Source organism: Sander vitreus, chromosome 5 (genome assembly GCF_031162955.1).
Source record: "Sander vitreus isolate 19-12246 chromosome 5, sanVit1, whole genome shotgun sequence".
Lineage (NCBI taxonomy): Eukaryota > Metazoa > Chordata > Actinopteri > Perciformes > Percidae > Sander > Sander vitreus.
The window spans coordinates 23,614,147-23,634,733 of NC_135859.1; the positions used below are offsets into that span (position 1 = coordinate 23,614,147).

Consider the following 20,587-nt stretch of genomic DNA (forward strand, 5'->3'; position numbering starts at 1 on the left):
CACACTACTGCCAAATGCAAAATGGGTCCATCCACTCCAGGTTTGTCTAAAGCTGTCTGTCAGTGGAAACATAATTTTCTCCCAGGCATTGTAACACATTTTGAAGACAGCATATTTTTTTTATTTGATTAATTTCCTGCCTTTTACGAAAAAATCTGCTCACTTTTTTATGAGAAAGTGTCTGTTTAAATCCTCTGAGTTAGTCGAAACGTTTTCTAAACAATTTATTTTAACATATTAAAAAGTCATGAGGTTCAGTTTCTGCTCTATAGCATAGAGTGGGTGGCTGCTGATAGAGGGGTATTTTCACTTTGAGTGATGACTCAATAACGGAGGTCAAGCTGCAAACAGCACGTTGAGTCATGTAATGATACGGTTTCATGTAGTAAAAATACCATGTTCTCCGCCCTCACAATTACTGTAGTCTCATAACTAAAACATGTTGGGTTTTTTTTACATTTCCAGCGGATTTTCACACATTCTATTAGAAGAAACAAAAAATCATTGAAACGCTTTGAAAATAGTAATTTATTGTGTGAAGCAGCCGATCAGAAGTGCAGTTTATTTAACAGCAGATTGTTGGTGTTTTCAGCAGATTGTCTCAGGGTTTAGACCACTTTGTTGATAATGGAGCCTAATTGGTCTATCTGGCACTCCACCACATCTCCTTTCTGAAAGGAGAAACATTATAGTTAAAATACACCTTTTACGCCTTTTAAATTGAACCACTCCCTCACTATCTATTAAAACACTGTGTTATGGGCTGTGCAGAGTCCCTTTAACTCTGCATCATAGAATAAGTATTTTAAATGCAGCCATCAAGTTCTTTTGGATAAAATTAAAGTAAAACTAGAGTTGATGTGCAGCTACAGACACAGGAACTTATGCAAACTACCCATACTGCACACTACATGTCATTTCTTTTTGTCAGTTTCCCACATTAAATCACCTTGAGAAAGACGGGTGGCTTTCTGAACACACCCACGCCTGGAGGAGTGCCTGTCAGGAAAACGTCTCCTGGTGTCAATGTCACAAACCTGACCGGAGAAAAAGAAGCACACCATGGAGGATCAGACTCCGGAGCAGCAAAGAGCATGACTTGCTATTGACTGTGGGAAGTGTGCCTTGTACAGTAGAGTTGGGCAACACATTTAAATGAGGCAATGCAAAACAACTTCCCCAGAGTATCTTTGTGTATAACCAGATCCTGTGAAAGGTTTCATGGACTGCCATTTTTACAGAACACAGGCATTGTCACCAGTAACAATCTCAGATCCGATCAGAGAACGCTCCAGTTGGTCAGGGTGCTTCAGGGTAATAGGGTGCCAGCCGTGGTGGAGTCGTCTTAGTTGAAGCATGTAATTTTAGCTTTGTGCTCGCGCAGTGCTCCTTTTTTTTTGTTTAATTTCTGAAATGGAAACTGCACTCTCAGCTCAAGTTACTGAAGCATGAAAATGTAGTTCTGAATATATTATGTAAATCTGTGTGAAGTTGGATCACTCAAAAAGACCACCATCATGAGCAGAAATCGTGCACAGAGTGGACTTACTTTGAGACCCAGGCAACCAGCGCCTCCGTCTTGAAGATCATCTGATCAGTGTTGCTGCTCTGGACTGTGTCTCCATTAACCAGGCAGCGGACACCCAGGTTGTGAGGATCTGGAGGGGGAATGATTAAAACAAAAAGGCCTTTAGAAGTAGAGATGTTCCGATACCAGTATCGGTATCGGCTCCGATACTGCCTAAAACGCTGGTATCGGGAAGTACTGGAGTTTATGCACCGATCCGATACCACGTAATAAAGCCTTAAAGAAAATCTATGTTAAAGTAGTTTATTTACGTTCTTTTTCCGTTACAACTGACTGTCAAACTGCATAATTAAAGAAAGTTCTGTGGCGTTCATTGTTAATATTTCACAAAGAGTTTAACCTGAGCCAGACCGATAAAGATAGAAATAATATCACATCCATACAGGGATAGTAGTATACAGTTGTTAAAACATAATAAAATATATGACACACTGGTATCGGATCGGTACTCGGTATCGGCCGACACGCAAGTTCAGGTATCGGAATCGGTACCGGGAAGCAAAAAATGGTATTGGACCATCTCTACTTCGAAGGTATTAAAAGGCTTCAATTTACAAAGCTCCTGAATATTTTTTCTTGCCTGCCGTAGTTAAGTGTTTGTGGGCTGGGAGACATTAATCCTCTACAAACTACAAGTGAGACGGACGCGACAGTGGATTGTTTTGTTGTGGCGTTTCACAGCCAACACTGTCACCACTGCTCACTGCAGAAGATAGGAAGCTCATCTCATAATAGGCAAAAACTTAAATTAACTTACATTGATGATTTTTTCATTGGTTAGTTGGTCCATCCATCCATTTTCTGCCTCTTATCTTGGTCCAGGCCACGTTAATTCATTAATATTAAAAATGATTATGTGACCGAAGATTATTCAAAACCAAAATCTGATAACACGAGTCGTTTATTGTCATCATTTCGTAGCTATTACACTGAGGGTTATCATGTACCTCATGCTGAGCCTGAAGATTCATATCCTTGACTCTGAGATTAAATCAGATTTTTTTTTTTTTTAATGAATTCTAGTTATGATAACACACATTCATCCGGAATGTTTTCAACCGCAGAAATCCATTTAGACTTATTTATCATTATCATGACCACGCGATTCACCAGATTGTCTTTAATTCTCCCCCTGCTGATTTCACATTCCCTCTAACCTTTCACAGCGTCGGTGGTCACTAAAGCAGGGCCCAGCGGACAGAAGCTGTCAAACGTTTTTCCCAGCAGCCACTGCTTTCCGTTGCGCTTCATCTGCCAGTCGCGTGCGCTGACGTCATTGGCCACAGTGAACCCGGCCACGTAGGAAAGGGCGTCGTCCTCCTGAACAACGGGGGGAGAGGAAGTGGAGTCAGAACGGATGCTTCTCCACCAGATCGTCAAAGTGTCGTGGCCATCAGAGGCGGTGATGCAACGCTCACCTTGATGCGTTTTCCTCTTCGTCCAATCACAAAGGCCAGCTCCACCTCCCAGTCCACCTCCTTCAGTCAGACAGAAGCAAATACAACAGCGTCCCAATAACAAACTACACATGAATTCCAAGCAGGTTTTTCCTTCACAAAATGACAAAGTAAAGAATACTTCAAATGTAGTAAGGACTTGGGAGACAGGCAGGATTTTGTCTCTTTAACAAAACATGAAGAAGAGACACCAACACAGTGTCCTGTGTTCTCATCTCTTGGGGGGAAAAAAACATCTTGGACAAAAAAAAACTTCAAGTGGGAGTGAAGTACATTTGTCTTGACTCTTATTTCAAGACAAAGTGCTCTCCTCCTGGGGATGAAGTTTACCCTTGTAAGTACTTTTTTACAACTCAACTACAAAAAATTTGCCCAGATACTGATGCACAATACTCCAATTTAATTAACCTGCTTGATAAAATGTTACAACCAGTGTAACAATTCTTGGGATTACTTTGGATCCTAACTGAAATATTCAGCTCAGTGTAAAATCTCTGGTTCAGTACTGCTGGAAGGAACTTTAGACACTAACTTGGACATAAAGATTTAGAGGGGAAAAAAAAGTCATCCAAGCTTTTATAGCATTACGCCTCGGCTACTACGACGCCTTGTTTAACTGCCTCAACAAATCTTCTCTATCTCGACTGCAACTGGTCCAAACCTTTGCAGCAACGTAAATCACACATCACACCTGGTTTATCTTCTCTTCATTGGCTCCCTGTTATTTATAGGATTGATTTTAAAATGGTACTCTTGACATAGAAGGCACTACATTAGACTTACAGGAGTTGTCGTGCCCTTTGACTGGGAGGAGCCTCAGCACTGAAGGCTGAAAACAACAAGCTCCCACAAACCAAATGAATGCTCATCTTTAAAAAGGACCAATAAAGGCATTTGCTCGACTTTTTTGGGGGTTACACACTTTTGGACTATTGTCTTCTCTGTCTCTTTATCTCGCCCTTCCTCTTTTTTTTTTTTCTTCTTGTTTAACACTTTGTCACCTCTTTTTTGAAAAAGGGGACATATAAATAAAGTTTCTCACCAGGCTCTCTGAGGGCAGTATGATGTCATCATACGGCCCCGTGATGGCGCTTGGGAATTTGCTGAAGATGATCGGTTCTGTGGGGATCGGGGCGTTCTGTTCCAGGCAGTGGTCCCGGTAGTTCATACCCACACACACCACCTTCTCCGGGGCCAACACGGGAGACAGCAGCTGGATGTCCGATCGCTCCACCACACACTGACCGGACGACAAGGCTCTGAGGAGGAGGAGGAGGAGTTAGCAAGATGATGATTTGGTAGGTGAATGAAGTACTGTGATTGGGTAAGATTTGATGCAGTCGATGCTCTCAATGTATAAAACCAAGGAATGCTGAGAGGGCCTTCAGTTGCTCTGCAGTCTAACTCAGGTCTTTTGCTTGAATGAAGATCTTCTGCACCATCCCGGTCTCCCTGAAAATTCCTTGATTCGTAAAATCGGCACCTAGGAAACCCACGACAGTCAATTGAAGAGGAAGACGCAGATGTTGAGGCAGATAAAGTTTAGGAACAAAGGAATGATGTAGGAGGAAGATGCCAATTAAACAATGCTGTTTCCCCACAACGAAGATGGTTTTAATGATTTAGGAAGAAGAGGAAGATATTAATTCAGGAAAGGATGTTGAAGTAGGAACAAGATGATGATTTAAGAATTGACAATTTACTTGATTGAGGAAGATGGTGATTTATCATCTGTGTTTTATACGATGAGTGTGAGTTATGAAGACTATTAAACAAGAATAGGTTGCTGATTTAGAAACGTGGTGAGGATTTAAGAAGAGAAGATTAGGATGAAGGATTAAGCAAATTACATTTTTGGAGAGGACATTTATTCAGAAAAAAAGAAACGTGCTGATTTAAGTTGATTACAGTAAATGTGAAGATGATTTATTAAGAAGGTGTTGAGGATGAGGAGGAAGACGATGATTTGGTAAGAAGAAAAGCATAATCAAGGAAGATGATGATGACTGAAGACCAATTAGGACAAAAGGTATTTTAGTAATAATACGACTGAATGTGTTAGATACCTCTGGGCACACTCCAGACCCTGGTCTCCCAGCTCCAGCAGCTCTCTCATGGTCGAGGGCATGGACGGGTCAAACGCCTTCAGGTCAACCACACCGAGCCCTTCGTCGCCTTGCTCCACTCCCACTCTGATGCCTCCTCCGTCACCATGGCGATGAAACTGCACCAGACGCATCGCTGCACCACTCAAGCCTCGCCTCTGTGGGTCTGTCCTTTGTTGCCTTTGAGAGAATAAACTCCTGAAGATGCAAAAGCAGCGAAGAGGAAGTCTCATCTGTTGAGGACACAAGAAGTGAGAGTGATGTGAGGAGAAGAGGAAGACAAATACACGTTCTTCCTTGATGTCTGTCGGATTTGTTCATGCCCCTCCCTAAAGAGCACCGTCTTTTCATCACTAACACTAGTTCCAAGAAGCTCTCCAATCTCTTCCGTTCTTTACTGAATTTAAAGTTGAATTAAAAAAAAAAAGAGCAAAGCAACAAATCCTCACATTTAAGATGCCAGGAACCAATGTGAAGTTTGGCATTTTTTCCTTGATTAATTAGTCATCTTTTATATCTGTATTTACAGTTCAGTCGACTAATTGATTTCTTGACTTATCATTTCAGCACTGGTCCTGCTCTAAAATTACATAACCTTTCCATGTCTATGAACCGCATTGGGCTTTCTTCGGACAGAGGCAGCTGACAAGTTGTGGGAGACACAATTCTGGCATGTTCCTATAACAAAAAACCACCTGTTTGTTAAACTTAATGAAATGTCTCCAGGCTTTTATGTTACTTCTCTGACTTTAACTGTCTTAAGGAAAGGTTTTAAACGCTCAATACTCATACACCCGCGCTATACTCGCTACCCAACCTAGCTTGTCGAGAGAAGACTGTCAGAATGGGTACAAGTAGCCTACAAATTATATCAGCATATCTGCAACAATGTAGCTACACTTATCCGTGTCTGTTATCACTTGATAATAGAGCTACAAATCATAACCACGACAATAAAAGCATGACCTGCCTACCTGCAGCTCGAACTGAAGCTTTGCAGTATGATTTTTATCTGAGATAAAATGCCATTTCAAGAGGAGTGTGACACTTTAACTGCTACTAAACAACAGACAGCGGCTACGTCTGCCTTGCCCTTTGTACAGTCTGTCACGAGTAGATACTCACCTCTTCCTTTCTGCACAGAAAACACTACATTTAACTATTTCCGGTTAGTGTTTGTAGTTCAGAGTCCTGTCAGAAGCGAGGTAAATTGCCCAACGGAAGCTCACGACAGTGTGGCCATGTTGCTCTATCATGTCAAGAAATAAAAGTGCTATGTTGTTCATGTGATCATCTTAATGCTGTTTATCGCGTTGGTTGAATTAGCTCTAGAAACTACAATTCCATACCATACCCTTAAACGGGCCTTCACGAGCAGTGGGAATTTAGCTACTTTTGCGCACTTGATAGCCTACAACTAACTAGCTACCGTAAATAACGATATAATTAACAATTTCACCAGATTCCGAGTACACACTAACTACTTCAAGTGGAACCAAAAGGTACTTGATATTTCTATGACACCCAAAGCTTTTATATCAGATAAAGTTAGCATTTTATGACTTAGATGTCGTAATTACGAGCTACGAGAATCCCGCGAAGGCAGCACCAGTGCATATTAACGGATCATGTGATCAACCGGAGAGGACTGAAGGAAGAAGCCGTTGTCAGGGGCTCTTTCATCCTTAAGACACCGGAGCAAGAGGACTAGCATGTGCACCAGGTGAGATTTACGGATGCTTTTATTTTACCCGGCTGATTGTCGTTTGTGTTCATCGGTTTTCTAACGTGCAGTTTTCCGCCGCGTGCGCTTTGTGCAGGAGACGCAGAGAGCTTTTGTTATATTCCCTGTCACAGCTGCTGTGTAATTCAATTATTCAACTGGTTTAACTGAGACATTTGATTTTAATTTAGTAATTTAAGCTATATGTGATGCTTCATTTGTTGATTTATTCACAGCTCAAAGTAGAACATCTGATCCGCTCATGTTGCAAAAAATGTTTGCTCATTTCTGGATTTAGTTTCCACTAAAAGGCCCACACAGGCTTTTAGTTTTTTGCTGAGCTTTGACTTTCTGTCTTACTATACTTCCTTGTGTGTTAGCAAGTGTCATATGATACCAAAAATGTCTGACGAGTGTCTTGAGAAACCAGACTAGTCAAGATATTTATAACCTTATCATGCACAAACTCTGGTGAGTGCTCCCTATAAAAGTGAACAAAGTGTTGATGTTGCTGAGAGTGGAACCTGTCACACTCTTAACAGCTGAAACTGAAGCAGATCTCAAAGGTCTTACAGGTTTCCACACTTTGACCCTCTCTGTTATCATTACCCTGGATTATAAAAACTGATGATTGGATCACTCTGTCTGAGATATCGTAACCAGGGGCGTAGCACAACATTCTGGGCCCTGTACAAAGGCATTCTCTATGGGCCCCTCCCCACAGCCACAGCTATTCATTCTAGCATCTTTTTGTGTACTCAGCCCCCTAAGTCCGACACCCGTGATCCTAACTAATGCTGACATTGCTTATACAAGAGGAAATAACTTTTCTTTGTGTGTTTCTCTGTGCAGCGTCCAGCCTGTTGAATGGTCCACCGACCTCAAGAACCAGAAGTGAGTATTTATTAAAATAAAAAAGCACCTCCTCTTTAGCTGCCAGGGTGCTGGAAAGTTATTTGGTGGTTCTTAAAATGGACATTTTTGTTAGATGACAGTGTTGTCTTTTTAGCTTTGATGGCATCGTGTTGGTGACCCAAGGCCATGACACGCTGCCCTCCGAGCTCAAGTGTCTGAAAGCACCGCTGCAGGACTACAGCTCTGTAAGTCTCTTCTACCACCTGCAGCGAATCAAAATCACTTACTATAAAAACATGTATTTTCTCACCTGATCGTCCTTTGTCGCTATCATAACCAGACTGAATTGACATGTCACACGACAATACGTTCTTACAGGGTTTTTCTCCCCTATCCCAGAATAGATAGGCTGTGTAGCCAGACCTTAGTCCAGTGCTGACACAGCACTATGGAGATGGGTCTGGCAATGGGAAACTACAGGATAGGAAAGTGGAGAAAAAAAACATTTATGCTGCTTTCTTGTGAATTACTGGATAATTTCACCTCCTCAGGCCTGTGTTGGCCATATACTGTACAACCAGTGACTGTAGATCACAAGTAGACACTGTTCATTTTAAAGGGTCAACTTGTACTATTACTGTGAACAAAGATGGACTGTGAAGATAAGAACATTTTTATTCTTTTGCATTATTTTGCTTCCAAATTTTAGAAGGGACCAACTCTAGTTATTAAGCCAGTACCTACATCAAGGGCAATGGCAGGAGTTGCCTAGCATGCATGTCTTTATGGCGGGAGGAAAACCCAAGCAAACTCTACCCCAGTACTCAGCAGTGCCGCCATGTTCTATAGTGGCTCTGTTTTCCTGTGTGGTGTTACTTTCCTTATCTGCTCTCCCTCAGGTGGACAGCGGTCTGGGGGAGGAGGTGGTGGTCCTGAAGGTCCCTGGTCTCCCTGGTAACCGCCTGGTGTTTGCCTCCACTGGCCCGGTAAACCGCGACTACGATGACGTCAGGCGCTTCAGTGATGCAGCGGTCAACGGCATCAAAAGGTCAGTTGATATGATAGAAGTTGGGGTTTTTTTCCCCCCATCAGTGTCTCATATTGCTGGTTTAACTCCAGGTTTCTTTGTCTGTCTCGCTCCCGTGTGTCCTTTCAGGGCTTTGAAAGCAGGCATGCAGCGCCCCTTGCTGGTCTGCCCTCCACACCAGGATTATAAGAACAGCACCGTGGTGGCTGCACTCGGGGCCCTTCATGCTCTCTACATGGTGAGATAATAACTCCTTCTCATCCAGGGCCTAAATAAAGGCTCTGTTCACACTTTGCATTTAATGCGTCTTGAATGGTCCAACTGAAAGAGGAAAAAGTAGTCATGTGAAGTACTACTTTGCTAATATATTACAAAAAATGGTTGTATAATATGTTTTGTAGTGTGGAGTTTGAAAGTCTCAGTTGTATCCGCATGTATCTAGATATAAAATACTAGCTCAGAACATTAAAAACAAAGTGTATTCCTGGCAAAAATACACTCACTTGTTCTCATGTTTTTCCTCAAAAGCCCCTTGAAGTGCGGGAGGGGAACGTAAAGCCCACCAACTACAAGGTGTGTGTTCTGGGTCTGTGGGCAGCAGAGGAGGCTGAGGGACAGAGACTGGTGGAGATAACCGAAGCTCTGGAGAGTGGGAGGTGGGTTAAAAACACTTCACCTCATTCCCTGCTAAGATTTCTCATGTTGTGGTGTTCACTCATTCACCACCAGCTGTCCTGTTTCTCCGCCTTAGACTGGCATGTCGTGACATTGGTGGCTCAGACCCTGAACGTATGGCTGCTCCTCGTGTGGCTGAGTACGTCCAAAAACTCTTCAAAGACAGCCCTGTACAGGTAGCAAGAAACACAATCCTCTTATTCTGTTATTGTTAGGTGAAAGCCAACTGTCAATTTCAGTCACAGTCCAGGTCAATTGAGTGGATGTTTGGTTCTTCAATGGCACTGAAAAAACACTTTTTCTGGCCCCAAACACACAAATGTGTCTCTTTATTAACCTCCAGGTCGAAGTGATCAGCGACGTGAAGGTTCTGGAGAGAGAGTATCCCTGTCTCGCTGCAGTCAACCGCTGCGCTGACAGTAGGAGAACATATTTTGTTTTTTATCAGTTATTAACATGGCCCAAGACTTGTTTTAAATATAGATATTTTTTGCATACTTATACATAGTTTGCTCCTCGTACAGGTGTACCCCGTCACCAGGGCAGAGTTATCAAGCTGCAGTACTGCGGAGAGGGACCTGTCCAAAAGACGCTCATGTTGGTGGGAAAGGTAAGAGGAGACTGACTTCTGTCCTTGAACTGCTAAAACATTAAAGGATCAAAATATGAAGTCATATACTCACCGAAATGTCTCTTAAAACATAAAGGTCAAAACCGCAATCTAACGGCTCACTATTTTCTGACATTCTATAGATCTAACAATTTGTCGATCAATAATTCAAAAATAAAAATAATCGTTAGTTGCCGCCCTTGTTTCAAGCTAAACAGGGAGAAGTTTGTGGAAGGATGGTCTGATTGGCGTGGTAATAGTAAAACATGAGCATGTATTGTGTCCATACATGACTAATGTCCTTATTACTGACTGCTTAACAAATAGAGGTTGGTTCTTATGTGGTGTTTCCAGGGCATCACCTACGACACTGGCGGAGCCGACATCAAGGCTGGTGGTTACATGGCCGGGATGCACAGGGACAAGTGTGGAGCTGCTGCTGTGGCTGGCTTCTTCCTGGTGAGAGAGAGAGAGAGAGAGAGAGAGAGAGAGAGAGAGAGAGACACACACACACACACACAATGAATTTTCCTGCATGTAAGTAAATTAATATTAGTCTTTAGAGGACATAAAATGGGACATACTGTATGCTCTGATTCAAAAGTTATACATTTTAATTTTGGATAGTGAAAGTTTTATGCATTTGTTTTAAGTTTGCAGCACTGCTCCCTTTCTAACCCCCACTCCTGCTCTCTAGACTTTAGCCAAGCTGAAGCCAAAACATCTGAAGGTTGTCGGCTCCATGGCCATGGTGAGGAACAGTGTCGGTGCAGGTCGGTGTAATCCACTTTTCTTCCATCATACACGTTCCTGTTTACATTTCTCTCATTGGGATCTTTGGTAGAGAGTGTGTGTGTGTGCGCGCGTGTGTGTGTGTGTGTGTTTTCTCAGACTGCTATGTGGCCGATGAACTGGTGGTTTCCCGTGCGGGTCGCAGAGTGAGAGTGGGAAACACCGATGCTGAGGGACGCATGGTGATGGTCGACCTGCTCTGTGAGATGAAGGAGAAGGTAATAACCTCCCTGTTGTTAATTAACTAATCTGTACATCCTAACCTCTGTTCTGCACTTCTATCCCTTCTCGCTCTGATCATCTGTGTCTGCAGGCTGTATGCGAGATTTCTCCTCAACTGTTTACTATTGCTACTCTGACTGGTCACGCCATCAGAGCCATGGGACCCAACTACTCTGTGAGTACTGCTGAAATGCTGCAACCTACTGAGTGATGTTGATATTTAAACAATACAAATTCAAATAATTGGCTGCAGTAGAAATCATTGTTTGTTTCTGCGTAGATCATCATGGATAATGGACCGGCCCATCGCAACAAAAATGCCGCTCAGTGGCAGAAAGGTAAGAAACTGTGAAAAGTTCATTTTTTAACTTGGGAACGGGGCTTTCAGCTGCATCTCTCGGCCTTCATCAGCAAATGGAGTTGTAATCATGTGACCGCAAGTATCAAATTTTGAGGGGGGGGACAACTGAGCAAACTTCTGAGAAAGAATGTAAGATGTAGTTAAAATCTTTGGGGGAAAAAAAGCTGGTAGAGCTCATTTTGTCAAACTATAAGGATAAAGGCTACAAAGCACTATGTTAATTACATGCAAACTCCTGTTTGCCTTTTACCAAATCGGAGTTCAGCATTAGTTTGAACTAGAGCTAATTAATCATTTAATCCATGAATTGATTTGGGATTGTCAGCAAATGTATTTGGATTAATTGATTATCAAATATTGTTACTACTTCCTAAATGCAAATATTTTTAATATAATTATAAACTGAATGTGTTTTGGGTCAAACCATTATGTAATTTGGTATCTGGTTGTTTACATTTGTCATGACTTGTGACTTTTTAGAGAGTAATTAATTATAAATTATTAGCTGATTTAAAAAAAAAAAAAAAAAAACTGTTTGCCGTCCTAATCTCTACAGGCAAATTTGAGCATGAGGGAAGTTACACTTGAAGCAGACTACTCAACACAGTATGTTTTGATGCTCGCTAAATCGTTACCTCATTATGTCACGCTCTTATTAGAGTTCGCACTGTCGTTGAATACAGGACGTGTTTGTCAAATGTTTAAAACCACCGTTATATACTTTGTTTAAAAGTGGTCAATTTTTTTAGAATATAACCATATTTAACAAAATATAAATAATGACCGCAGTGAGACTACTCATGTTCATCTGTTTCATCGTGGTCTTGGATTTAATCCACCCTTAGAAATACAATAACCTGAGCTGCCCAGCAGATGTTGCCATTTTGACCGTATCAAATACCTCGAAACGATAAATATTTCCTGCACAACGGCTTCATAATGGTTTGATGCTTCAGACAACTTTATTTCCTCCATCACTAACTAACACATGGTCTTCGTCCTCTGTCATGCAGCCGGAGAGGCGTTGGGCGACGTGTTCGAGGTGTCCAGTATCAGACGAGAGGACTATGACTTCCACAAGGGAAAGTCTGAGTACGAGGATATTCTCCAGTGCAACAACCTGCCGTCCTCCGCTACACCTCGAGGACATCAGACCCCTGCAGCTTTCCTCATCATGGCCTCCGGGCTTGACAAGGTGCTCACACATTATCGGAATAAGTTGTTTATCTGCAAGTATGAAAAATATAATATGGAAGAAGTGCAGCGATTAACTTGTATTATTACTTTCATTCCTGAATTTCCAACACAGCATGGTGTGGATTCTAATACACCTCTGCCGTACTCCCACATTGACATTGCTGGGTCCAGTGGTCCTTTCCCCGGTGTCCCAACAGGAGCCCCCATCCTCGCCATGGCAACCAACTACATCCTGTATGATAGTCTCTAAACAGATAGCCCTGGTATGAAAAGACCACACTATCTGCACTCAATACCAACTCAAATTTGGAACCGTCCAAGTATAAATGATGTCCCTGCCACAACACGTAATGCGAAACGTGTAATTTTTCATGTCTGACATCCCTTAATACCTCGGATTGCTTTTCTCCAAAAATGTTCTTTGCTCTCTTTTCTAAGAAGGTGTGACATTTGTCGCCCCTGCACCAATGACCCTGTATGTATGTATGTATGTATACTCAGGGGTTAAATGACCGTATAAAAATACCATCCTTTTTATGTGTGTGCAACAAATCGGGGACATGGTTGTGTGATAAGTGATGCTGTGTGCCAGTCAAACCAAGCACTATTCAATGATTAATAAAACAAAATTTGAAATTTAAAACGGTCACTGTCTTCTTTCCATGTAATTGTTTTTGCACAGGTTTGCATATTACACAAGTTATCAGTGGGGAAAGAATATTAGGAGGAAATATGGTTTCATATACACATGTACATTCATGCCTACACATGTATCTCCACATATACACTGTACTTGCTACGTGAACATGCCACACTCATATACAGTACATATGTGTATACATAGTATTCAGCAACATATTGGTGCTATGGCAGGAAAGAAGAAACTCTAGTAGTACATTGCATCTGTTGTTGAAAATGACAATTTTACTATTTTTCCTGTGTGTTGGTTATAAACTGTTTCAAACATGCTCCCGTCCATGGATTACAGAATTGTCCTCTCCAATATGGCCGAAATCGGTGCCCACTCAACAGGGAGGTTACGACAACGGATGCGGAAATGACGCAAAAACGCCGAGTCATTAAAACCTGACGTTAGCGCGCGCTTACAGCTCAAACCTTCCCTCAAGTGTTAGAGAGGTAGCTCCGTGCTGCACTTCTGCTAGCTAGCAACAAAGAAACGTAACGTTTAGAGCAGTCTCTTTTCTTATACTCGGTGATAACTCAAACCGCAGCCTCCATTTTGACGGAGAATCGCTGAAGGCGACACAAAAAAAGCTCTTCGTTTTATTCTACGCATACTTAAAACTTAACAGCAACCATGTTTGAGGCTCGCCTGGTCCAGGGATCCATCCTGAAGAAGGTGCTGGAGGCTCTCAAGGATCTGATCACAGAAGCCTGCTGGGACGTCAGCTCGTCCGGCATCTCCCTGCAGAGCATGGACTCTTCCCACGTCTCCCTGGTCCAGCTCACCCTGCGGCATGACGGCTTTGACTCGTACCGCTGCGACAGAAACCTCGCCATGGGAGTCAACCTCAGCAGGTGAAGCAAACATAACGTTATACATGCATAGATCATTCATATTATTTGTAAATCTGTTGCGGCATTAAGGTTGTTGGCTCGCAGGTAAATTAAGCATCTGCTGGCTAGCTAGCTAGGTATTTTGACAGGTCGAGTTGCCAAAGTTTGGCCGCCGCTAAAATCGTTGTAAAAACAGCTGAGGTTTGGTTTGTCTAAGCGGTTTATGCCCATCGCAAACTCCTAACGTTGCATACGGTCACTACAGTAACTTTTGTTAGCATACATTAATGGTTCGAGTTTGAAGCTTACAAAGAGGGTGGCCATCTTGGCAGAATCGCCCGGGCATGTCTCTCCACTATACTTTTACTTTACTCTTTACTCTCGGTGCTCAAATAGAGCCGCTTCCCCGGTGTTATTTACCCTTACGTCGATTGGTTCAATGTAAGTTACAACTTTTGTTTTGTGTATAAATTACATTTGGCGCAGTTTAAGAGACAGCAGATGCGCTTTACGTAGCAACGTCATTTGAGCGCCAAATTCTGCAAGCGGGAATTGTTGATGAACCCGGGAACTTCCACTTCCGTTTCACTGCCGACTCTTTTTGTAACATAACACCGGTGCTCTGGATGATTTTAGTTACTGAGCTTTTGACGATGTCCCAACATTTCCATATGTCAAAACCCACATGCTTTACTTTAATGCAGTACATGTATTTTAAACGTAATGGTTTAAGGTGTATGTAATTGGGTACAATGAATTAGGCCTGAAACAACGACATGTCAGTCCATGGACAGAAAACAACTTGTTTTAGAATATTGATCGTTTTAGATCTTTCTTTTTTTTTTCTTCTTTTTTTTTTCTACACTCCAAAAAGAATCTGAAATGTTAGCTTGTTTATTGGGGTGATAATTGGCAGATTGGTTGATAATGAAAATATATTTAGTTGAACACTGTATGCAACTGAATGCACCATTGAAATTGATTTCTTTATTTTATGTAATTCGATGTTTTAGCATGGCATTTTAGTGGGTTTTTTGGTTGTTTTTTTTAAATGTAACTTGGAAGTTTTATTCTTTGACACATTCTGCTGCCAGTACTTTGTCTTGTTTTTACTCCTTTTTGGTTTATAACTGGTTTCTCTTCTCCCCCCCATCACTCTCACACAGTATGTCAAAAATCCTGAAGTGTGCAGGAAACGAAGACATCATCACCCTCAGAGCAGAAGACAATGCAGACACACTCGCACTTGTGTTTGAGACTCTTAGTAAGTTTTTGAGTTATTGACCATTAAAGCAGAATAAAATGAACCAGATGCTGCTTAGCTCTTTCTTCAGCATATGTCTTATTTTACTCCTTTTTTTTCTTCACTCTTACAGACCAGGAGAAAGTTTCAGATTATGAGATGAAGTTGATGGACCTTGATGTGGAGCAGCTTGGTATTCCAGTAAGTCATTTTCCCAGTCCTGGTCTTTTGGGGTCCAACATACGTTTTTATCCACACTGTTCCTGACATATATCTGCCTGTCTCCCTATAGGAGCAGGAGTACAGCTGTGTGGTGAAGATGCCCTCTGGGGAGTTTGCTCGTATCTGCCGGGACCTGTCCCAGATCGGTGATGCCGTCATGATCTCCTGTGCCAAGGACGGAGTCAAGTTTTCTGCCTCAGGAGAACTGGGCACAGGAAATGTTAAGCTGTCCCAGACCAGCAATGTCGACAAAGAGGATGAGGCAGTGAGTATGACTGTTTAATCAAGTTAAAGTGTGCTAACATCATCAGCAATTCAATTAGTTTGGCTTTTTAGTAATCTAACAATGACTGACCAGTTTTAACATAAAGTTAATCTTTTCATAGATGATTCATTTTAACATAAGGTCTTTTTTTTTTCTTTTTTTTCTCTCGGATTTACTGTTTTTATCCCCAGGAGTGAGGATTAGGATCTAACCCAAGTATTCAATACTGTAAATCTGCAGTCATTTATTTTTGTATTTTTCAAGCGAAATGCTAATCATACATTAGTTACAGCTTCTCAGTTGTGACGTTTGCTAATGTGCTAGTCATCTGAATGTTTGACTTTCAACGGCTGGCAGTCTGACAAGCTATGTCACCTTGGGCTGCTCAAAAATAAGATTATTATAATAATGGACAATGAAAAACTTTACTTTAATTGTTGTGATGGCATATATGTAACATTTGACAATTCCCCTAACGTTCTGTTTTTAGGTTACTATTGAGATGAATGAACCTGTCCAGCTGATCTTTGCCCTCAACTACCTGAACTTCTTCACCAAGGCAACGCCACTGTCCAAGACCGTCACCCTCAGCATGTCTGCAGATATCCCTCTCGGTAAGTGCCCTAGTCTTTATTTGCATTCTTAACATGTTTATGGAAACTGTTGTGGCCGTAACTGTATTTAAATTGTTTTTATTTCTACAGTGGTGGAGTACAAGATTGCTGACATGGGACACGTCAAATACTACTTGGCACCCAAGATCGACGAAGAAGCTTCCTAAGTTATAATAACGGATCAAAAGGGAAGAATAGAGAAAAGCAGGCGACTTGGACTTGTCCTGAGTGATTAAAGGGCTGAAGTGATCTTGTGGTGGATGATCACTCTGTCTTGGGTTTCTGATCTCCTGTTCAATGAGATTCACAGCAGGAGGTGTAGTGTCAACTTTTATAAACTGTCATCTGTCCGCCGCATGAATGATGCCATCTGTGTGATATGATAAACCTGTGCTTTGACTCTTTGTGTTCAAAGCGACAGTCAGTGGTTCAGATGGCACCGGTGTAAATTCCAGCAATTGTTTGCTCCACTTTTGTGTCTCTCATTCTCTATTTTTGCCCGTTATGGGAAAGCAGATTTCAATAATCCCATTCCTTGTAGATAATGCATTTGTAAATACTTCCTGTGGTTTCAAACTGTCAGACAACCCCAAATGTTTTTGTATTCATTTATTCAGTCCAAAATAAATGATTCAATTTTCCATTATGTTTTTTTGTGCTTCTGACATTTGTGGACAAACAACATACTTGTTCTGTGCCTACAGGTCTTCAAAGTGATGCAATTTGGACTTATTTAAAAAAAAATTGGCCTTTCAGTCTAATGTTAAAAGTTTTAACAATCTTACTGCACTCAATTAGACTTTTTTTGATCACAAGTAAATCCCAGAGCTAAGCTAATGATTTTCCTCACACTGAACCTGATAATACTTGCTACACTTAAGCATGTTGAGGGAAGACCTAATTTTAGATAAAGCTCCATTTCCTTTTGTACTTTACATTATGGGGAGATCTACAACTATCCCAGAATGTGTATTGAAGGTATTTCCATTAAAGTAGGTATTGCCACTAGGATAAACGTAGCAATAATTCCTACACTTGGTCCTACTTCTCTCTCTCTCTAGTTGTCTTACATGTGGCTGACGGTATAAACCTTTCCTGTCTCTAAACAATCAGCAGCTGTCTTTTTCCTGTTTGCTTTTTTTTAATGCAAAATATTGGATGTTTTTAACTCTTAGGACCTCCAAACAAGGTGTTTAGAGGGTAAAATGTCTGTGGCGGAACTGCTAACAATTTATAGACCTGTGAAAAGGTTCCCAAATGCATTTTTAAGCATGTTTCTTTTAATGTATTATCTGAAAAATAACTAGTAGCTATAGCTGTAAATAAATGGAAGTGGAGTAAAAAGTACAATACCTCCCTCAGTAATATAGTGAAGTAGTAAGTTAAGTTCAATTAACTCAACTATTATACTTAACTACAGTACAGGAGTAAATGTACTTACTTTCCACTTCTGCAGCAGTAACCAGGTTCAGCCACAAGGTGGTGCTGTTCTGCTACTTTTTTATTTGGAAGGGAGAAAATTATCACTTGTCAGGTCATATTTGTGAGACCATATATTCTGAAGGAATGTACTCTTAATTGCCATTTGCCGTTTTCCCCAAAAGGGCAAAAAGTTGAACAAATTACAATGGGTGTGGATTTATTTTGTTCTCCATGATGGAAAGCACCTGTCCGTTACATCAGATTGATAATCTCGTTATACCTACATGACTGTTAGTCGGTGTCAAAGACATGCCGTTTGTATTAGATCCCTTCTGCTGTTGTCATTAGTTGGAGTCTGGCAGCTCCAGAGCTTCAGGCCTGTTTCCATGCAGGTCAGTGGGCAAACTGAATAAAACTTGAACATTCAGAGAATTCACTTAACATGCAGCCAGAAATAGCTAAGAGACACACGCCTGTCTGCAGCCAGTTGATGTGAGTGCAGTAGGTAGTGTAGAGTCACAGACAGTTTTAATCCTCACAAAGCTTTAATCTGACTGGCAGCCACATCTGGCACCAGTCTGAAGTTCCCTACTGTATACAGAGCAGAGTGTCTATGATGAGGTAATGTGACAGAAATAGAAAGAAACCAGCTGGTGTCTACTGCTACTTGTCAAATTTAAGGCTGTATTTTTTGTCTGTTTAAGAGAATAGTTTCACTTTTTTTTTTGGTTGGGGGGATATATGAGAAGATTGATACCACTCTCCTGTCTATGGTAGTCTCTCATTGCCAGACAAATATCTCCACAGTGCTGTGGAGTAAGGTTTGGCTCCTCCATATGTACAATACATTCCAGGTTAGGAGAGGGAAAAAAACGTTCTGGGTTGTTTGCATTTTGTTTAGGGCTGTCAATCGATTAAAAAAAAAAAATCTAATTAATTACATACTCTGTGATTAATTAATCGAAATTAATCGCATACATAATTAACAGTGCCTGAACCGATCATTTTTAAGAAAGTAAAAAAAAAAAGAAGGGTACTAAACAACAGTTGGTGACATTAAAGAACGGCTTGTTTATTGCTAAGGCCATATGGTCAAAATTAAATGATTTAATAATGTATAACAATAACAATAACTTATTTTACTAGTAAATCGCTGTTGAACGACAAAAACAACCACCAGATGGGAAAAGAATAGTTTACCAGTTTCATTGAACATCGTCTGTGTTGTTTCTCCGACGGCAGCTACAGATTGTTACATACCGGTGTTGAATCCTCTACAGTAAAACACAGTCAAACTTTACACCGTTTAGCGTTAGCTGTCAGCATTTTAACCGTGTTCAATCCAGCTACTAGCTAGCGGTAGGCTAACGTTAGCTGCTGTCGAGTATTGTGTTAACTAGCGTCACGTGCAGCGGTGTTTGTGTTGCCTGTATCGTCTCCAGAGCATCAGAGAGAAGCGCAGACATATCAGTGGCACCAGATTTCGGTAGCCAGGGTTGGCTTTGAAGAAGATTTTTTACAAATAAATGTTCCAATCAATGATCCAGGCAGCACATTCTCGTCTCCCTCCTTCATTTTACAGTCCAATGGTGCTAGAACGGCTCCGGGTCAAACATCAATATGGAATGGATTAATCTGCGTTATTTTTTTTAACGCGTTATTTTTTCTCAGATTAATTAATCGAAATTAACGCGTTATTTTGACATCCCTAATTTTGTTTTAAACCAATCACAATCGTCTTGGGTGGCGCTGAGCTGCCGACGCAGCAACGGTTGCTCTACAAAAGGGTCTTGGGAAGAAAAACTATAACCACACCCTTATCTGTTGTTTTTATCTATCTCTTATTCCCTTAAAGAGGGATTTTCTCATTTTCCAGGCCATTGCTGTAAAATCTGATCTTGACTGTCCTGGTTGAATAAAGCTGCCTGAGGAAAAAACAGCAGACCATAGACAGAGCAGATTATAACCTCACAGTAGATTGCCTGCCATTGTAATTCCAGACTCCTCTGGAATATTAAAATTCATCTGCTATAAAGGGTCTGGACTCTCATGAGTTTGCACCCATTCAGTAGGATAACAGGATTGAAATTTTTTTTGTGGATTCAGTTATGCCAAATACATTTGATTCATGTATTTTATAATACCTTTATGTCTGTTGGAGTTGTCTTTATCCATACCAGCTATCACCAGCTTTCTACTGGTATTGAAATGTTCTTGAAAACGTAGTAGGGAAGCTGCCATAGTAATTTACTTTCTAAAACACAATGTACTGCAGCCATGGATTTACCTGACTAGAGCCACTGTTGCAGATAACAGAAGTGCGTGTCTTCAGGTGCAGAGCAGAGAAAAGAGATAGGACTGTCATCTTAGGAAGTGACTGATGAAGCAAAGCGATGGTGCAGCCATTTAAGCTGCCTCAATATTTAAATACACTACTGCCATCCAGGTTAAGATTAATTAATTCCTGGAACATAGCAAAGAGGGTTTTAACCTGACTGGGGTTTCCGCTTCTGAATTGGCCACAATTTCAGTCTGCAATTTTAGACATGCTTCATTATGATGAATAATTTCAGAGCTGTAATTATGGGTTATATTTCATAGAAAATATATTATTATTATATTTCATCATCCAATTTTCAACAGTGAACATTATCAAGCACAATGAAATGTTTATCTGTGGCTAATGCCTAT

At 41.1% G+C, this 20,587-nt stretch overlaps 3 protein-coding genes across 4 annotated transcripts; 2 read left to right on the top strand and 1 right to left on the bottom strand.

Annotated features, from left to right (window-relative positions):
- Nucleotides 1-508: 508 nt before the first annotated feature.
- fahd2a (fumarylacetoacetate hydrolase domain containing 2A) lies at nt 509-6,482 on the bottom strand. 2 transcript variants are annotated; one of them, XM_078251088.1, is made up of 8 exons: nt 6,276-6,482; nt 5,112-5,383; nt 4,088-4,304; nt 3,007-3,066; nt 2,746-2,908; nt 1,550-1,658; nt 950-1,037; nt 509-671 (listed from the first exon to the last, which is right to left on the bottom strand). In XM_078251088.1, the coding sequence occupies exons 2-8, from the start codon at nt 5,381-5,383 to the stop codon at nt 609-611; spliced, it is 972 nt and encodes a 323-aa protein (XP_078107214.1). In that variant the 5' UTR covers nt 6,276-6,482; the 3' UTR covers nt 509-608. The 2 variants fall into 2 exon arrangements, with proteins under 2 accessions (XP_078107214.1, XP_078107213.1); XM_078251087.1 differs by lacking the exon at nt 6,276-6,482 and adding an exon at nt 6,125-6,269.
- Nucleotides 6,483-6,766: 284 nt separating this feature from the next.
- Nucleotides 6,767-13,255, top strand: LOC144518412 (putative aminopeptidase W07G4.4). Its single transcript, XM_078251086.1, has 16 exons — nt 6,767-6,873; nt 7,726-7,767; nt 7,883-7,973; nt 8,628-8,776; nt 8,885-8,993; nt 9,284-9,411; nt 9,507-9,606; nt 9,774-9,849; nt 9,955-10,040; nt 10,395-10,499; nt 10,738-10,813; nt 10,932-11,050; nt 11,146-11,229; nt 11,335-11,392; nt 12,429-12,610; nt 12,725-13,255. The coding sequence occupies exons 1-16, from the start codon at nt 6,863-6,865 to the stop codon at nt 12,860-12,862; spliced, it is 1,554 nt and encodes a 517-aa protein (XP_078107212.1). The 5' UTR covers nt 6,767-6,862; the 3' UTR covers nt 12,863-13,255.
- A 449-nt stretch (nt 13,256-13,704) lies between these two features.
- pcna (proliferating cell nuclear antigen) lies at nt 13,705-17,117 on the top strand. Its single transcript, XM_078251089.1, has 6 exons — nt 13,705-14,151; nt 15,297-15,394; nt 15,507-15,574; nt 15,666-15,860; nt 16,351-16,474; nt 16,565-17,117. The coding sequence occupies exons 1-6, from the start codon at nt 13,931-13,933 to the stop codon at nt 16,639-16,641; spliced, it is 783 nt and encodes a 260-aa protein (XP_078107215.1). The 5' UTR covers nt 13,705-13,930; the 3' UTR covers nt 16,642-17,117.
- The last annotated feature ends 3,470 nt before the right edge of the window (nt 17,118-20,587 follow it).

Bases quoted from the DNA above. Each gene is read 5' to 3' on its own strand.
- LOC144518412 (XM_078251086.1), top strand. The intron at 10,814-10,931 runs GTCGGTGTAATC...GTGTTTTCTCAG, and splicing joins GAGGAACAGTGTCGGTGCAG to ACTGCTATGTGGCCGATGAA. The intron at 11,393-12,428 runs GTAAGAAACTGT...TCTGTCATGCAG, and splicing joins TGCCGCTCAGTGGCAGAAAG to CCGGAGAGGCGTTGGGCGAC.
- pcna (XM_078251089.1), top strand. From the start codon at position 13,931: ATGTTTGAGGCTCGCCTGGTCCAGGGATCCATCCTGAAGAAGGTGCTG. The intron at 15,861-16,350 runs GTGAGTATGACT...TTCTGTTTTTAG, and splicing joins TCGACAAAGAGGATGAGGCA to GTTACTATTGAGATGAATGA. The intron at 16,475-16,564 runs GTAAGTGCCCTA...TTATTTCTACAG, and splicing joins GTCTGCAGATATCCCTCTCG to TGGTGGAGTACAAGATTGCT.
- fahd2a (XM_078251088.1), bottom strand. From the start codon at position 5,383: ATGAGACTTCCTCTTCGCTGCTTTTGCATCTTCAGGAGTTTATTCTCT. The intron at 1,659-2,745 runs GTTAGAGGGAAT...TTCCCCCTCCAG, and splicing joins GACCACCGACGCTGTGAAAG to ATCCTCACAACCTGGGTGTC. The intron at 672-949 runs GTGATTTAATGT...TTCTCCTTTCAG, and splicing joins AGCCACCCGTCTTTCTCAAG to AAAGGAGATGTGGTGGAGTG.